We start from the raw sequence: 18,887 nt of genomic DNA on the forward strand, positions 1-18,887 counted from the left end.
GATAGCTGTTTCTATGTACCAGTTACCATGTAGTCCGGTAAAGAGTGCTGGAATCATTGTTGATAACCTGCTAGATAAAGGCTCAAGAAATGAAAAAGCGACCTTTGATTTGTGTTTGATAACAGGAACCTCTGCATTTTCTGCACTCAGTATTCATTAGAACCAATATCATGATTTAGTGTGTCATATCTAAGTGTCCTTTTTTATCCTTTCATGTTGAACAACAGCAAAGTATATGTTCCTTCTGAGAAGACACAGCATGCAAGCAAAAGGTATTTTGTCCTCATTTATATTGCTCAGAATTATAGAATTGGTGTTTTTGTTGTTAGTGGTTTAAAATTATGTGGCGGATGGATGAGTAACCAGCTTCATCAGTACTTTCACTCATTATTGATCAAAGGCTTGGTGCTGTAACCAGACTCATGGAGGTAAACCCAACCTTCATTAAATTTCCAAGGAAGCTTTAATGAAAACCACTGGAGGGAATCTGCCTGCCTTTACCCCAGCCTGCTTGAGTTCACTTCCTCTGCACTTGTGCAACTCTTTCACAATTCACACTAGAATGGGAGGAGAAAGTTCCATTGTAATTGAGCTGACCAGTGGCCCATCTCCAGAAGTTTGGCACAGCATGCAATATTGAATCTAAGGTTTCTTATCTCCCAAGATGCAGCCTGGCTGGTGTGTTAGTTCTGCCTCTTTAGCCGAAAAGCATGGCCGTTTGTCATGCCGTTAGACAGACAAACTGGGCCTCCACCCGAGGGGAAAGAACTCTGACATGCCGATTTAATTTCAGTGGCGATTTCCGTCTCCCCCAGAATGTCTCAGCCAGGCTTAGTGCAGCCATGGAATGGGGTGAAATGACATGTTTCCTCCTTAGGCCACCTCTGGCATGTGTCCAGCTGTGCGTTAAGCATGGTGAATCCCCCACAAGGGGGCCTAAAGGGATATAAAACTCAACAAGGAGCTCCTGGTTTCCTCACATTGCTCAAGGACAGAAGATCTTCAAGGTAATTACCTTGCAATCTTAGAATCTTGCAAATCAGTGAGAACCCCATAGCAGTGCACCAACTTAGATGTTTTGTAAGGACCATGCAAATCATTTTATAGATATTAGCAAGAGATGATATGTTTTAGCAATAGCTTAGCAATATTTAAGATTTTGTTTTCCTCATGGCATGTGTACAAAGGCTAAAAATTTTGCTTTAATTGTATTGCTGAACAATTATCAGGTTATTCCTCTGTCCATTTATATTTAATTTGTAGCTCACTTTATGTTGCCTAACAATAATGCATCACAGTCGATAAATTTGTTGCTTTGGTGGTTTAACTTATTGATTTATGAATGTACAATGTAAGATTTATTAAGAAGAGATTACACTTGCATGCTTTATTAACACCTGAAATCTAATCTTGACACACTTTGGCAACTTTCTAAAAGTTTTGAAAAATGAAAAATAAAAATGTATGAATTGGTGAATAGGTTTTTTCAAATGTATTTGCTTATTTATTAATTAAAATATTTATTATTATTTAATACATGGTACCTGCAAGAAAGATGTTCACTGCAGGATTGCAGTGTTTAAAACATGATTTTAACTTATACCACTTTTTTCAATTGTGTAGAACTCTCCAAGCCTGGAAGAAGTAGCAGTCAAGATTCCACTATGGCAGGATTGCTTAATATCAACATTTCTCTTAAAAATATATCACTGGAGGAACATGAACTGCTTCCTACTTGCCAGAAAAGCTCTCCAATCCGACACCAGAATATTCTAATCCCAACCATCTACAGCATCATCTTTGTCCTGGGCATTATTGGAAATGGTCTAGTGGTGTTTGTCCTTTGTCACACCTCTAGCCGTAAGACAGTGGCCAACACGTACATTCTCAACCTTGCACTGTCTGACCTGCTCTTCCTCCTGAGCCTTCCCTTTTGGGCAGTATATTACTCATTTGATTATGACTGGATCTTTGGCCAACTAATGTGCAAGCTGTGTGGCGGGCTGTTGACCCTGAATTTGTATGCCAGCATCTTTTTCATCACCTGCATGAGCATGGATCGTTACATGGCCATCGTCCACCCTCTCAAGTCCCAGAGGTACAGGAACCTATGCAGAGCCCGGCTGGTAAGCTTGCTGGTGTGGACAGCTGCAGGTCTCAGCACCGCCCCCACCCTGGTGTACCGTGACACTTTCCACACTGGCCATGTCACAGCCTGTGTGATCCATTTCCACAGCCACAGCTTATTTGTGGGGCTGGCTTTGATGAAGAACATCCTAGGCTTCCTGCTGCCCTTCACCATCATCACCAGCTGCTACTGTGGCATCATCCGGCACCTTCTTGCAGCTCCAGGGCCGGACAAGAGCACCAGCAACCTGGACAAGGTCCTCAAGATGGTGGGCGCTGTGGTGTTGGCATTCTTCCTTTGCTGGTTCCCCTTCCACATGCTTACCTTCTTGGATGTGCTGGTTAGCCTCAAGGTGGTGGAGGCCTGTGGCGTGGGTCAGAGTGTCAGCCTGGTGCTGCCCTTCACCATCTGCCTGGGCTTCTCCAACAGTGCCGTCAACCCCTTCCTCTACTGCTTTGTGGGCAACCACTTCCAGGAGCAGCTCGGAGGCTTGGCACAGACACACGTCTCTGGCTTGTTTCAAAAGCGAGGCTCCTTTAGCACCCGGCTCAGCTCCTTCTCCAGGAAGCTGAGTGACCTCAAAGATCTGGCAACTCCAGAGAACGGTACAGTGTGATGGCATATCTTGGATTTTAAAGTGGAGTGTCATAAGTCCACTAATTGGCAGATCTTTCAAATGGATTCTCTCTATGCAGCTTGGCCTTTATGACCAGCATTACATCAATTAAACACTTGTATATCTGATCAAATTTAGCATGGTAGACCAGCAGTGACAAAGAGCACTTACTATAGAAATATTGAGCTATTGAGCATTATTGACTATTGAGATTGGTCATGCTTTTACTCCTAATTGGTATGGACTAAATTAGTACATTTCTTAGATTTTTAAACTCAGTATGTGATTACAATAACTAAGGAGATCAAACCATATCAGATTTTTTTAATATACAAAATATGCAAATATGTTGTATAGTCTGTAATGTGGTATGACATAAAGCTATGTTACTATTGTACTGTATAGTCCAAAAATGTACTGAAATAAATGTATTTTTTTTCATTTTTCACTATTCATTTGGTTTAAATAACAGCTGTTATCAAACTCCCTGGAAATCTGAATTCCTTCAAGTGGAATGACAGTAAAGTACAGGGCTCAGCAGATGGTATATAAACATGCCACCCCCTCACATTCCTCCAGTTTTGACCAGAAGTGCAGAACATGCTTGTATTAAACAATTTCATGCTGTGTTTCACGTCCTTATCTCAGTTGTGTTTGCTCTTAAAAAGACCCTCAGGAAATCATATTAATATTGCTCCCCAGAGTCCAGTGCTTGAGCAAGTTGTGGCCATCCTCCCAAGTTTAGTTGTTGAACAATTCGAAATCTTTTTAATTCTTGTGCTCCATTAAATGATGAATATTCTTATAGTATTCTGCACTGCTTATTTATACTTCTACTGTTTTATACTGCTTATATGAATTGAAATAGCATGATCAAAAATATCACATAAAATAATACATGTTCAAAAAAAAATCCCCCACAATCCCCCACCCACACTTATTCTATAACAACCACCAGAGGGAGACATTTTATAAAAATTGTATGATTCAGCCATGGGTGCATCTCATCTTTAGAATAACTCTTGTCAGCAAAGGGTAGAGAAAAGCACAATGTGAACATTAAATTCGATTTTTTCATTAATTCATTCATTTAAGATCATCACATGTGGGAGTGCCACCAGTTGTTTTCAACCAAATAAATTATACTGACCATCTGCACCTGAGGTTGGGCTGTGTCTCCCCCTGCCCCCCCACCCCAATAAAAACATAAGGGTAAAATTTGAAAATGCTGTTTTTCTTTCAGCTGTCAGCTGGGTGAACTCTGAATGACCTCTTTACACAAGAATAAATATACAGTATAAGTGTGCATCAATGTGAGTTAACCTGAAAGGTTAAAAAAAAAATCAGGTTTTTATACCATGTTATGGACTTGTTTGAGAACACTAGCTTATCAAGAAATCAAATTTGCAATTAGAATGCATATTCATTTATATTTATCATAATTACTCCATGTTTTTCTTTTTTTAAAAGGCAAAATGTGTCTTTTGGCTTCCCATATTGAAAAACAGGCTAACCATTAATAATAATCATCCTGTGAAATAATCATCCAGCTACCCCTAAAATTACTGATTCTCCAGATCACTCAGAAATCTAGCTACAATAAATGTTTTCAGACTCATGGAAAAGGCTGCAAAACTGCATATAGGCAATAGTGTGAATATGATACGGTGATAAGGTTATGATGTAAACATTCATTTTATGAAAAATCCTCAGCCACAATATCATTCTCATATCCCTCAACCAGTCTCAACCACATTCATGTCTTTGATCCAGTTTATTTCCCCATGACAATTGCTAGACTGTTTCTCTTCTCAAAAACATTATTTAAAATTAATGCTACACTCTTTTTCCTTGGGTGAGATTGGCATCGCTGTTGGTTCTATGGTTCTAATGTCGTGACCTCAAAGTGTGCACAAGAGTGTGGCTTTGGTAAAAGAAGAAAATATGTCTTATATAAATACTGACTATTTTAAATAGCCCTCTATCATACATCCACTATACATCAACTTTCAGTCAACCTCTCTACCATAAATCAACTTTCATTTCAACTACACAGCAGAATATCAGTTCTAAATTTCAAAGTGATCATGATGTATAGGCTGCATAAAGTGTGCATCACAACATTTCTTACAAGTGGTTGGAAAAAGTATTCAGCTTCTGCTCCAAATCTCTGCAACAAATTTGCAGCAAATCTTGAAAGCACTCTGCATGACTCCCACCTTTGCACTAGGTGACAAAAGAAGGACCTGTCACAAATCATCATGCACTTAACTTTTTTAACTGCCATTTTCCACACGTACGAACCATTCTTGCGGAAAATGTCTCTTTTGTCTCTTGAAGCGATTTCCTGCTTCTTTCATCATTTCCTGTTCAAGGAACAAATACCACTTGGTGCATTTGAGGTATGTCAGAGAAGCAGTGCAAATGACAAGATGGAATCGCTATCTGTTTATCATGGGGCCATCAGTCGAGAGACATGTGAGAAGCGTTTAGGAGAGGCAGGCCGTGATGGCAGCTACTTAATCCGAGACAGTGAGAGTGTGCCCGGGGCATACTGCCTCTGTGTTCTGTAAGTGTGTAATAAACTTGCGTAGAGCCAGACGTATTGTTCTTTGAAATTCCCTTTTAGTATCAGCATAATAGAGCAGCAGATGAGCTACTTTACATGCCATTTGCTAATTAGGAAATTTACCCAACACATGCTTATTGCTTAATTAAATTTAATCAATTAAATTTAAATTTAAATAGTATCATTTCTGGTATTCTTAATAATAAATTCAGTCTTTTGGGCTAGGTTTATGAAGGTTTGTTTGGTTCAGTCACTGATGGGCTGTGGCAATCTTGCGCATGTTTGAGCTCTTGTTTGAGCTTAGTCTGATCTGGGCTGTATTATTGACAGGTGCAATGGCTACGTCTACACTTACCGGGTACAGCAGTACAGTGGCTCCTGGTCAGCTGAGGTGAGACATGTACTCAGTTTAAAGATTCCATTAAATATCTCATGCCTATTGGTTTTAAATGTTTATATATATACATAAAAGAGTATGGCTCACTGATGCTCTAGTGTTGTGCATAGTTAGCTCATTTTGAAAATGTCCATAGTTTCTGTAGAAATGATTCAGAGGAGCACATCAAAGCTTGGCCTGGGCACCGCCACTAAAACCTACATGCTACCTGTAAAGCCCATTAGATCAAAATCTCTGCAAGGCTTTTTGTTTTTATATTTATAAGATCTAAACGAACGGTCTTTAATCACATTGAAGATTTTTTTGGTTCAGAGCCCAATGACAATGCAACAGCTGCATATAAATATGGATTCTAGATTTGACACAGTAACCTAGATTGTTTGCAATGCTAAAATGAATTTAAATATGATTTTTAAAATTACAAATATAAACTGTTTCACTACAGTGAAATCATGTGAGCAACCAGCATGTAGCTTGTATAGAAATAACTTACTCTGAATCAGCAGATTAAAAGATCAAAATAAAGAATTTAATATTGAAAAAATGCCTGTTGTACAAACAAACAAATGTATAGTGTAAACTGGTGATTTATGCATTAACAATGCTGACTACTTCTTTTTAAATCTGAGCTAAATGTATTTCTTATCTCAAACCAAGATGCCTAGTGAAAAGTTGCAACAACGGCTGTAGATCTGCATTTTATATATCATTTCTTGCAACTGGATATAAATCTCCAGTAATACTTGCCTGCATGAAAACCTTTTTTAGAGATTCAACAGACATTTTTTTTAAAACTCACTGAAAAAATGTAGACGTGTGATTTTAAGTAGGAAAAGATATCCAATGCAAAATTTACCCTATATGTAGAGTTGAACCAAATATGTTGCTTAGGTCTATGAGCCTTGTACTCAGGAATGATGAACCAAGAGTATTGCTAGCATTTTGTTGCACTGGTTGCAACTGGTTGCAGTGGATGCTTATGATAGATTGATAATTTTGTTTTAATTTGCACTAAATTTATTTTAGGTTTAGTGACAGATTTTTGACCAGAGAAAAATGACATGTGGTATTTCTGTCTGATGTTTCTATTACATCATGGTTGGGTTTATTAATATTATCACATTATTATTATTATTATTATTGGTGTTATTATTATTATTATTATTATTATTATTATTATTAATGTTGTTAAGCAAAGCATCTTGTTTCCCCTAGTTTAGTTTGCACTCCATGCTTCATTTTTAATTGTCTTACTGTTGAGCTTCATATCATCTTAAGTTTCATATCATCGCTTAAAAAAATAAAAATAGCTGCCCTCTCCGAATATCGGCCGACGACTACGAAAACCACAGTTTCCACAGTGCATCTATTGTGGTGGTCGTATTTGGGCTCACGTTACTTGCTAAAAAAAAAAGTCCCCACAACACCATAACTTGCCTATTGTACAAACACTTGCACAGCAGTGAAGACAACAATTCACTTATAATTTCTGACTGCGCTTTCAACGAACTAGTTAAGTGGTTAAATTTTGTGCACTGGTAGCATCACCAACTGTTTTGTGTGCCACTTGTGTGCTTTACATCATGGATTATAATTAGCAGGTATAACTATTAATGAAATAAAACTAATGACACTTTGTATTGATTTTGCAGACAGCGCCTGGTCATCAGAAACGCTTGTTCCGAAAAGTCAAGAACTTGATTAGTGCCTTCGAGAAACCAGACCAAGGCATCGCCGTTCCTCTTATTTACCCAGTCACTGTTCAGAATCGTAGCAGCAGTTTAGCAACGTCCTAGACACACCCCAAGCCTCCAGTCGTAACGGCATGCAAACTAACAAACTGAAGTATGCGTGACATTTCTTGTGGACTTTCCTCTGGATATGGTCGTCAGAATTGTGACCCTGGCTTCTGTTACACTCTTGCTATTGTCAGCCTTTAAAATACATATCTACATATGCATAGACTGTAAGTGGTTTAGATTTGTGTACAAATGTAGGCCCTGCAGTTATTGTTTTTACTTTTTAGTTATGGGTTTAAGGACAACCAATTCTAAGCTTAGCAACAACTTAAAAAAAGCTGAAGTAAATGTTGGAGAGAAGTATTAAAAAAGTAGAATTCGTTTCACAAATACACAGTACAGTAAGTAATACTGAATGTTATTCATTTGTCCTTCCTTTATGTATGCATGTACAATACATTGCCTTATATAATTGGCTGAAAATAACTATTTATTTTGAAGAGTTGTCTGCTTGCACTCTGTATGTTTACTACCTGCTGCTTGTGGTCATATTTGCCACAGGTCCTTCCTTTTTCTGTTATAACTAACTGAAAGGTCATGTGGAAAATGTTTAAGATGCCTGTAAAATAAACATGAACTATAAATTGAGGACACCGAATTTCCACCTTAAGATAACCATTTCTGGTTTGTCCTAATGTTAAGGAATATTATGAAGTGTATCTGAAAAATCTAATCAAAGTGTATCTAAAGGAAAAAAACAAATAGAAAATATTTTGATAGATCCCCCCCCCAAAAAACAACAACAAACAAACAAAATACAAACAATCAACCCAATCCAAAAAAACTTAACCACACCCTCCCACCCACAACTGTCTTTGGACTGAAGCCAATGGGCACAGTCGAATGATTTCTGGCATACAGTATCACATCAATCTGCACAGCACCCAGACAACCTCTGCAGGAAGAGCACCTTGTATCCTAGCAACAGCACTGTTGCCAATGTTGGTGCTTGGGAGCAAAATCAGCCTTATCGCTTGGAATCCAAAAAGGTCCATTTGTGGTGATTTTGCCACCTTATGGATATTTATGGTTTCCGACATTTACATCGAGATTTTGTAGGCTGTAGAGGTGGTTTAGCAGAGCAAATATCAGGAGTTGCACCGTGTTAGGGACAACGTCTGCAAAGAAAAGATGAGATGAGTTTTTAGCACACAAAGGTAGTTTTTTCAACTACAGTATATCACTGGCCACAATTAATTAATCTGTTAGAGACAGATTAAATTATCTCCACATCAGTGCAACAACACAGACCTAAAAAAAAAATAAAAAATCACACAGTAAGAGTACCTGCCCTAGTATAGTCTGATGGTAAACTAAGCAACTTTTTTATTGCTTAGTCACATGGCACGCTGCAGGTTTTAGCTACAATGGTAGCCAAGGAATTTCACTCTTAACCTTAAGTATTTCTTCTTAAATTCAAAAAGAGGATTCCTTCATGCACATTTTTATGATTCACGACCTACGGAGTTTGCCCACGTGAACCACACGGTCTCAATTTAGGGGGCCGACTTGCGTCCGACAGGTTTCCCGAGGCTTGCTTCGCCGGTCCGAGGTGTAAACAGCCAATGTCTCAGAGAAGGCTCTCCAGGATGCAGCCTGTGTTGCTCATTGATCAGGCGTGCGTTGTGCCCTTCGTCAGGAAGTCAAAGCACACACTTCATCTCAGGCTCTGCGAGTACCAACTGATTACAGTCCAATTAGCACAGGGGACCCTCAATGAGCCGTGGTATTTCCTTTCACGCATCAGGCATAACTCCAGCTGCTGCTTCAAACTCGTACATAAATAAATCAAACATGTTTAAGTAAAGGACTCTGCAGTCAATCAAAAAGTTGCTCAGCATTACTAACTGTGAATGTTTCTGGACCACATGAAAGAGCTTTCAGTCTGGTGCTTGTTCTCAACAAGCTTGAGATCGCAGATTGTCCCCTACTGTTCACTCTCACAGTGATTTCTAGTTGTTTAGTTGATTTTATTTGTCTCTGTCTTCGGTACAAAGGAAGTCTGGATGATCTTCAAGTGACTTTTGCCCACAGTCTAGTGCCACAGGGCCTAGGTGGACTTTCCCAGAGGCATTTATATGCTACATGCATCATCAGATCACCAGTAAGTACAGGCAGGGTGCTTCCCAAAAGCACTGTTATCTTTCACCTTCGAGTTAAACTATCTTTGGCCAAGCCTTGGGCGCTCCCGGTTGTGATACCCTGATGTCAATCAGCTGCAATATGCGTCACTTCTCACTGTAAGCAGGAAACAATAACGGAAGGCCGGTGCTTTTTCAGCTGCTTGCGTGATGAAGAGGAGAAAACCTAAAGCAAATTAAACATAATGATGCAGTAATTTACACATAATAGCTTTAATGAGCAGTGTAACTCCTTATACTCAGAGATTCAGGGCAGATAGATTCATAGCATGTATAATTTCTTGAAAAAACACTTTCATCTGCAGCTAGTCGTTAACAATATTAACACTCCATTTCTGATGACAACATATTTAAAATCATTTAAAGCACTTGCTATATACATCATTTCTAGTGCATATATACAATATCAGTTTCATGACAGCACTTTTTTTAAACACAACAAGTTCAGTGTTCAGTACGGCTTTCTGGATGACACGTTCTGAGAACATGTACAGCTCATTCTTTTAGATCATCATTAATTGACAAGGCCTCTCTTGCACAGAATGTAAACTATATTATGTTGAGGTGTACTACATATTGTGACAAAAAAAAGGGATTCCTCTTACAGTGGTACAAGGATGATACAATATCAATTCTATGTCACTGCTTCATTTCACCCCCACAGGCTCAGAAACATGAGGAGGGGTAAGAAACAATTACAGTACCATTTTTGGAGAAAACAAATCTCCAAATAGGAAAAGCTAAGCCACAGAAAAATAAAAAAAGGAAAAAAAGGCAAAAAAATAAAAATTGCTTGTGCCACTTTAGAAACTCCACCTGGAACAATAATAAAATACCATCATTTTGTCACAATTAAAGGCAAATAGGACTTGCTCCCCCCTCCCCCATTCTCACTTTGTAATAGTATAAATGGTACAACAAATCGATCTAGAAACAGGCAGTCTTTGGTGAAGGACCAGTAGGTGTCGCCTTATCAAGTGTTACCTCCGGCCTATCTCACTTTGTCTCATGAAGTGAATGTTGCTGGCGCTGTCGGCCAGCTCCAGATACTGCTCCACGGGCAGGACGAAGTAGCCGTCGTAGCCTGCAACTTTCCCACCTGAGAGCAGCTGCTGCCTCTCAGCCTCCGTCCACGGCCGGCTGCCCTCCTGCCCCTCCTGCAGGAGGCTCTGCTCTCGCGCCCAGGCCTGCTCTACTGCCCTCCGCCTGGCTACCTCCAGCACGTGCTCGCGGGCCTCCTCAGCCGAGGCACCATAGCGCACGTTCAGGCACAGTGCCCCCTGCTGGAGCTGGATGTCGGCCAGGCGCCTAGTCCTGCCGCCAGTTGACAAGGTCATCTGTGACACCGTCACGTTGACACCGTTCTCCAAGATACGTCCGCCGGCGCCACCACCACTCATGACGGCCAGGTCCTCTTCGAGTGGCCCGAGCTTGACGAAGTTGTGCGTGTCCCGCCCGTCGATGGTGAAGTGGAGACCCAAGAGGTACACGGCGCCATGCAGGATGGCAGCCATGCGGCGGCTATCCTCACTGGCGACACCGATGACATCCGCTGTTGCAATGCCGTTCTTGATGGCAAACTTTATGCCCTTGCCAAAGATGGAGGAAAAGGTTGAGAATCGGGGCACTTGACCTGAGCACTGCTGGAGCCGGCCTATGGGCTGGGTCATTGGTAGCCTTTCTAGGGAGATGAAGGATCTGAGCTGTCTCTGTAGTTCACACTGAATGCCTAGGACCACCTGAGAGCACAAACAGATACCACAGGGCTGAGTCACACATATCATAGAAAAATCAATACATGTATCCTCCTCATACATCTTAGCACAATGAGTCTAGCAAAAGTGTCATCTGATGCGGTGTAATGGGACATTACATCATGAGCACTGACCTGTTTTTGAATGCCTCCATAATACATATAATGGAAATCTTGTAATATCTACGGAATACAGACTAAAATGTGCACACTCTAGAAGGTGATGAATAAACAAAGGGTATAAGCCATTAACAAGCAATTATGCTTGTACTACCACATTTAATTCAGTTGTTAGTTGAAAAAAATCTGAAAAAAAAACTTCTTATTAAATTAGACATTGCAAGGAATGAACTTCAAATTGTAGCACTTTTAACTCCATAGACTACAATAGAAATCTAGATTTTTAGAAATCCGATAGTTACTGCCAGAATAGTTTGTAACCCTTTTGACACAAAGTGTGAAGTGCTTTTCTAGTGACATCTCTGCAGTGGCACCTTTCCCAACTCTACACCACTGACAACCAAAAAAGTAAAGCTATCGACTCCACTGTGCATAAGAAAAACAATTTCAAACCAAGCACTGTGAGCTTCTAAATGTGATTTACAGTATCGACTGCTGTATCTTGCATTCAGAGCTCTGTCCATGAATTTTGAGTGGAGATTATTGCCTTAACCTCCCCTCTGAGTTTTTGAATGCCAAAGATGCCACTCTGTCCTTTTGACTGTGCTGTACAATTGGAATGAATAGTTTTGATTTGTAGAACTGGAATTGGTACCAGCCATTTCCCCTGTATGACCTATGCTCAAAACCGATTATAAAAGATGAAAAATTAACATCAAATTATAATACCCCTGCCAAGTTTGAAATGTTCTTCTCAATACTGAACATGGTCCAGTGGATCAGTGTGTTATGTTTGGTCTATTTTGCTTACTGACAGGCAGGTGCAATGCTGATATCAGTAGATGCATTCATACAGGTGTGCGTGTGCAAACACACACAAACACACATCAAAACTTTTCCTCTAGTGCAAATATACCTACTTTGCTTGAGTCCCAGTCCTGGGTTTTGGTTTGGGTCTTCATCATCTCGTAGGTCTGTTCCATTCCAGCCACGTCAGGCTTAGGAAAGCCAGGCACAACGTTATGGAGCTGAAATCCAAACAGCTGGAGCCAGCTGCCAATATCTGCCCACACAGACACAGAAGTTTGCTGGCTCATAATGGGTCATCAACATAAAAGTACCAACATCAGATTTGCATAAAAATAATACAGCTTCCCAAAGATAATTCCACATTTGCTTTAGAAAATGTAGCACTACTTTTAGTGTTTTCATAAACTAGTTAAAAAAGAGTAATTTCTCTATGATTACAGTTGGATATCCATGAGTGATAACATCAAAATGCCTCTTTTTCTGCTCAGTTGTGATGTTCTTTGACCAGTCAGACTAGTCATCTAAAGAAAGCTTTGGATGACTTTTATAGAGAATACAGCAGTAGCAATAACTTATCTGTGCTGTTTTAAACTACATTACACAAAAGACCAATTAGATTCAAAGTTTAAATCACCACTTGGAGATTAAAAGTTCATTTAGCTTTAATGATTACAACAAGGACAGACTGTGCATGTCATTTTAGATATTTCAACGTTCTAAATCATTAATCAGTCACAACAAGAATTAACTAATCTTGAGATGTCTTTTACCTGTCGTGAACTGAGTGACCTCCTCAATGTTTCCCACTGGGCAATTGTTTTTAAACGCATAAAGATTAAAAGGCTTTGGGTTGGCACTGAGCTCGCTCCACAAGTTGTTATCGGGTGTAGTCCATCTGCCTGCCACCACATCGTAGTCCCTCCGCCCGAAATGCACCAGCTTAGTCATGGGATCATAAAGGCCGCCATGGAAACCGATAATCAGTTGGAAGGCTGGGTTAGTGTCTTGGTATATGTCCCCATAAGGGGTGTACAGGATTTCCTTCACAATCTTCCCCCTGCTGCTGAAGATGGCGCGTGGAGTGGCGGTGTTGTCGCAGGCCACATAGTACTCCTCACCACTGCTGAGCTCCATAGCGATGACGTGGCCCTGCAGGTCGTAATAGAGGGAGGTGATCTCCGAGCTGCTGTGATTGTACATGTGCGTGACACGAGTGGGGTTGGCCAGGTCGGCATAGAAGAATTGCAGGTGCTGGCCGTTGCTGGTCCGGCTCGCCACACGCCGGCTAAGGCCGTCATAGCGGTACTGGACGCTCTCTTCAGACACCTCATTGTACACCCTGGTCAGGAGGCCATTGGAGTTGTAGTCAAACATATCGTTGCCCCTGGTGCGCAAGAAACCATCCTCGTCCACCCTGTACTGGATCTCGCCCAGTCTGGTGATGCGGTCGCGGAGGTCATAACGGAGGGGCGTCAGCCTGGCGCTGGTGCCATGGCTCAGAAGGTTGATATTGCCATTCAGGTCATAGCTGTAACGCCACTGTGGGCGCTCATTCATCAGCACAGTCTGGAGCTGGCTGTCAGCATCATACTCGTATGAGTAGCGTGTGATGTTTCCGTCCACTCCAACACGGATGTCGCAGACAACAGTCCGGCCCATGTTGTCATACTGCACTGTCATCCAATAGGCGATCGACTTAAGGATCTCGTACTGTACCTCAATTACCTGGCCGTATGAATTGAAGATCTTCGTGTGCTTCATGGCATGGGTCGTGATGACCTGATTGAGGTCATAGTTGATGACGCTAAACTTGCCGAATTGTTCAATGCGTCCAGTGACATCTACGTAGCGGTACAGGTCAATGGGAAGTGGGGTCTCGTTTATCATGGCCTGCATGCTGGTCACGCGGAAATTGTTGTAGCTGTAGTCAAAACGAGCATTTACCAGGCCCTCCTCACTGAATCTGAAAATCTGGCGGCCAACAAGAGGACCTAGAAAAAAAGATGCAAATTAAATCTTGATGATCTTTAGCAAGAAAAGCATCAGTTTTAAAAATGTTTTTACCAGTGACATGAAGTCAAGCTGGCAAGCTTATGATGTGCAAACCCATCATTCCCTTGGTTCTAATGTCAAAGCAATATAGTCAAAGCATTTCTCATTAACAAAGTGCTCTCTTCATTCCTTGGGGGGAGGGCTTTTAATTCTACTCCATTCTTCAACTCATCAGGAATAATAATAACAAGAAACAACAGTCAACATGGGAAAAGCAATGTGCCTGTTAAATAAAGAACATTAAGTTTAAACACGCTATAAATCATGTTCTCAGTTCAAACAGTGGTGGCACATTTAACCCTTTTCCTTTTCCATGAAGAGCCACGGTACAGTTCATTTTACATGGTTCACTGGAGCCTGTGTGAATGAAAACCTAAAGTAACAAAAAGAACAGTAGCAAAGTGGAACCTCATCTGGTCACTGGATACAGGCACAGAGGTTGATTTCTGAGCCTTGTTCATCTACATTGCCGCTTCCTCTCTGCTCCCCCATACTGCTTTATTGTTTGTCTTCATCTGCCCCTATGGCTTATTTCCGCCCACAATTAACATTTATCGCCGCTTTCAAAAGACCCATTTTGTTTGAGTGAAATGAAATCAGTTAAAAGGAAGGTTAAATCCAATTGGTTCGGAGGACAAAATGATAAACCAGTCGGCAGGGGTGCTGGGGCACGGAGATTAGCAGCACCTGACTGTGGGCAAGCTGTTGTGGGGCCGATTTATAGGATGGCAGACTGACTAGGGAACTCAAGGGAATTGTTTATCGATACTGCCAACCGCTGCTTTAGAGACCTACTGTTGTTCAGAAAAAGGACTCATCCAGACCCAATCAGGTTAGGTGGTCTAAGACAGCCAAAACATTTCTGCTGGAGTTACTAGAGATATGGACCCCTAATTTGTAATTACACAGGGGCTGTTTACTACAATTTGTTTTAATGAACGCATAAAATTAACAAAGATATTGAGAGTTGTAAACAAGGTCCTCTGAATAACAAGGTATATATTATGGACATATATTACAATAAAATCCAGTACCAGCATTAAAAAAAGGTCACAGACTTTGAAAAGCTAGTGAATTAGTACACCATTTAAGCACTTACCAAACAGTAAGCACTGTAAAATTCCTCTCAGGAATGTTGTGTGGGATTACAGCTCATTAGTGTAAGCATATACATTTACAAAAACCTCAATCCTCAGCAGAATCTGCTCACTATCTACAAAAGATTGGAGCTTATAAAGATGTCAGAAACCACCATGCATTTGGCAAGACATGAGTGCTTACCTGTTTGCCTGTATCTGATGGTGCAGACGAAGCCCTCATGCATGAGGTGGATGGTCTTGATCATGCCCGAGGAGTCATCATAGGTGAAGGTAATCAGCGTGGTGTCGTAGATAATCTCAGAGAGGCGGGCCTGCTTGGTGTATTTGTAGAGCAGGCGGCGGCCCGTGCCCAGGTAGAGCGTCTGCAACAGGTTCCCATCGCGGGCGAAGTCCTGGACGACAGAGGCCCTGCTGTCTGGGGGGGTGTAAATGTTCCTGTAGTAGCCCACAGACAGCATGGACTGCAGGCTGTGCCGGACCATGCTGGGCATGGTCACAGCCAGGAGCCGGTCAGTCTGGTCATACTCGAAGGTGTATCTGCGCTGGCTATGTAACAGGAGCAGAATGGACTGTAGGCACATAAGAGAAGGACAGTGCATTCATTTTGGAAAGGCTGAGAAAAGCTTCGTGGCCTTGACTTCAAGAGAGAAAAACAAGTAAATCAAACACTGAGGTCAAAGTCAGACAAAAATGGCACACAGCTTAACAGAGAACAATTTTTACCTTTGAGAAAAGAGTGGTTTATCATGGTGAAATCTAAGTTTTGCTAACAAGTCAAAATTTTATGTGACTTAGCTGACAGAAAGGAAAATGAAAATACAACACTTTGGACAAAAGCTCCTGCTCTTTGGCTAGGTGTTGGGTACAAAGCTCCACACAATGGGCTTGTTTTGTCTTTATCAACCTTAGCAGACACAATAAAGCAAAAGTGTTGGTTTTTTTCTCTCATGATACATGCTTCAGCAGGCATTCAGCATTTATCAGAAAATCACTCTGAAACAACAACCACTCACTATGAATCATCCTGGACTGCTTATCAGGCGTAATACTTCTTTGCCATATAGCAAAAGGTCTGAGCATTTTTCCATTCCACATGGTTTCCTTACATGTGAAGCATTTGCAGAAACAGAACATGCTCATGTGAAACCTTCAATAATGACAAGAAGACAAAAATCGAACCAGGGCACCTTCTCCACGAATGAGTAGCTCCAGATCTTGCCGTTGACCCATGCTCTGGACACCATGCGCCCGTTGTCATACTCCAACTTTTCAGACCAGTTTCCACGTTGAATGTTGGTCACGAGTCCTGCAGCTGAGTAGGTGACATTCACCTCATTGTATTTGCTACTGGGTGACCACAAAATTGGCCATCCCAGCTGATCATAGAGAATCCTGAGGGTGAATTTGCGATGGTCATCATAAATCTTGCCCACACGTGTGGCCTGGTCAAAGTCTATGGACAGCAGATTTCTGTTATGAGCCTGATGGTGGACACAACAACAGGGTAAGGACAGGGTAAGGGACGTAGTGAGAAAGATCGCTTCTGGCCGGCTTTATGGACACGGATCAGGCCTAGTCTCGGCATAATGTCACCATTAATGGTGATCCTCCATTGAAAAGCCATCTCAAAAGATCAGACAGAATCTGTGTCCAGACACCAGCCAATAATCAATAAGAATTCAAAGTCTTCTAGTGGGATAAGCAATTATATATTTAAAAACTGAGGGATAAACAGGGGTAAAATGCAGTATAAATAAAATGAAAAAAAAAACAAAACAGATTTTTGGACCTATGCTTCTATATTCTAAAAGTCCAGCCAGTCATTATTTCCGTCAAACAGAAAAGGAACTAATTGGCATTTGGCACTTTGTCTTTTTCCCTTTCCTATAAATGGAACATGATCAATTTCAGACACCTGCGATATTCTTTATGATTTTGATAGCCAACATTACTGCACTGACTGTAATCTGATCTCAAACTGGTTGTTTCACTTATTATCTCATTAAACTAAATGCATCAAACCGAGGTGAATCGTCAAGCAGCTAGATGGCAAGGCATTAGTCACATTTCTCACACTTTTGTCGTTGAGTGCTGGTGTGGAGTTTTTTTGCAGCACATGCCAATGATAATGGCGGGGAGGACTGATGACCCCCAACACCCCCACCACTCCCCTACTTCTGGGGTCAGACGAGTGCTGGTGCATACCCGGAGCCGGCGCTCATAGGCTGTGTGGTTTCCCTTGGCCTGTTCACGCCGCTGCCGCCACTCAATCAGACTCGGGCTGTGTTCACTGGGCAGGGTGATGTTGCACCTGCTGATCGCCGGGTGGACTGCTCCAGCCGACATGTGTGGCTCAGCACCGAGGGTCACGTCCATCCCGCTGGCAAAGGTCACGTGGAAAGAGCCATCGGCACTCACACGGTATGTGTTCTGAGCATGGTCTGCAGAAGGAGTGGTTAACGTGTGAAAAACTGCATCTCGCCCCACTTCTGCATTCCTGGTGCATGCAGAAAATAAACAGGGCAAAAGCAACACTTCTGCCTCCTTTGTTTGTCTATGAGATAACGGTAGCTCTGTTGCCTCGGATTTCCTCTGCTTTTGTAGAGAAAACATTAACACAATGGCAGACATGAAAGACAGTACTGATAAACTGCCAACCAAATGTGAAAAACTGTTTCCTGTTCATGGCTGTTTTTATCATGAGGAGGGGTCTAACTGTTTCACACCTTTGAAAAATCTTCTCACAGCCTGAAATGCAGCTAACAAACATTGATCTGTGTCAATATGTTTATACTTTCATTTATACATAGTAATAAGTACAATAACTATTTATGTATCTATGCCCTTTTCAAACACACACACACACATTTTTCATGAGACTTTCATACCAAAGACAGAAGTTGGAAACTCCTCTCCCAAACCAACCTTCCTTTTAAAGGGCAAGTAATTGGACTCCGTAACCTTTGCCTGCACTGGTGATTTCCATGACGGCAGAAGAGCTAGAACAATCGGGGGCAGTCCGCAGCAGTTACGTCTGCGATGCAGGGCCAAGCATTAAACCTCACCATAGTCCTGCATTAACCTGGTGAGTCTGGAGAGGCTTTTCCAAGAAGTCCCATTAAACGCTCATGACGTGGGTCATTCTCCTAGTGGGCCCATTAAAACCACAGTGGCCTGTGTACCAGTGATCTGGAAACTGGTTCCCGTGGAAAGAAAGAACATACTGCGACCGTGAAAATACGAGAAGGAAATCGTGCCATTAAGACAGCAATGCAGTGCTCTTCCGCGTAACTGAAGCAGTATCCAGAGCAATGGGTTTTTAATTTGATTTCAGGCAGGGGAAGGTAGCAAGAGCACTGGTAAATGATTAATGACCATAAATAAATGATTTTTCTAATAAGA

At 41.4% G+C, this 18,887-nt stretch overlaps 3 protein-coding genes across 5 annotated transcripts in view; 2 read left to right on the plus strand and 1 right to left on the minus strand.

Moving 5' to 3' along the window:
* Positions 1–585: 585 nt before the first annotated feature.
* Positions 586–3,185, plus strand: LOC113574167 (type-2 angiotensin II receptor). Its single transcript, XM_027004880.3, has 2 exons — positions 586–1,007; positions 1,624–3,185. The coding sequence occupies exon 2, from the start codon at positions 1,665–1,667 to the stop codon at positions 2,742–2,744; it is 1,080 nt and encodes a 359-aa protein (XP_026860681.1). The 5' UTR covers positions 586–1,007; positions 1,624–1,664; the 3' UTR covers positions 2,745–3,185.
* Positions 3,186–5,139: 1,954 nt separating this feature from the next.
* Positions 5,140–8,097, plus strand: sh2d1ab (SH2 domain containing 1A duplicate b). Its single transcript, XM_027004951.3, has 3 exons — positions 5,140–5,313; positions 5,644–5,704; positions 7,363–8,097. Exons 1-3 carry the CDS (start codon positions 5,177–5,179, stop codon positions 7,504–7,506), a joined length of 342 nt encoding a protein of 113 aa, XP_026860752.1. The 5' UTR covers positions 5,140–5,176; the 3' UTR covers positions 7,507–8,097.
* A 270-nt stretch (positions 8,098–8,367) lies between these two features.
* Positions 8,368–18,887, minus strand: part of LOC113574197 (teneurin-1-like) — a 140,583-nt gene continuing 130,063 nt past the window's right edge. For 2 of the 3 annotated variants that reach the window (XM_035532295.2, XM_027004950.3), the window contains exons 27-32: positions 17,691–17,926; positions 16,673–16,966; positions 15,667–16,054; positions 13,104–14,324; positions 12,444–12,586; positions 8,368–11,389 (exon numbers count right to left, since the gene is read on the minus strand). In XM_035532295.2, coding sequence (XP_035388188.1) covers positions 10,631–11,389; positions 12,444–12,586; positions 13,104–14,324; positions 15,667–16,054; positions 16,673–16,966; positions 17,691–17,926 — 3,041 coding nt within the window. In that variant the 3' untranslated portion in view covers positions 8,368–10,630. Of the gene's footprint in view, positions 11,390–11,536; positions 11,617–12,443; positions 12,587–13,103; positions 14,325–15,666; positions 16,055–16,672; positions 16,967–17,690; positions 17,927–18,887 lie in introns of those variants that run through there. The other variant, XM_081698983.1, reaches the window with a different exon arrangement.

Source organism: Electrophorus electricus, chromosome 16 (genome assembly GCF_041902795.1).
Source record: "Electrophorus electricus isolate QZ-2024a chromosome 16, ASM4190279v1, whole genome shotgun sequence".
Classification (NCBI taxonomy): Eukaryota; Metazoa; Chordata; class Actinopteri; order Gymnotiformes; family Gymnotidae; genus Electrophorus; species Electrophorus electricus.

Coding starts and splice junctions, on each gene's coding strand:
- sh2d1ab (XM_027004951.3), top strand. CDS start 5,177: ATGGAATCGCTATCTGTTTATCATGGGGCCATCAGTCGAGAGACATGT. Junction 5,314..5,643: donor GCATACTGCCTCTGTGTTCT/GTAAGTGTGTAA, acceptor TATTATTGACAG/GTGCAATGGCTACGTCTACA. Junction 5,705..7,362: donor GTGGCTCCTGGTCAGCTGAG/GTGAGACATGTA, acceptor TTGATTTTGCAG/ACAGCGCCTGGTCATCAGAA.
- LOC113574167 (XM_027004880.3), top strand. CDS start 1,665: ATGGCAGGATTGCTTAATATCAACATTTCTCTTAAAAATATATCACTG.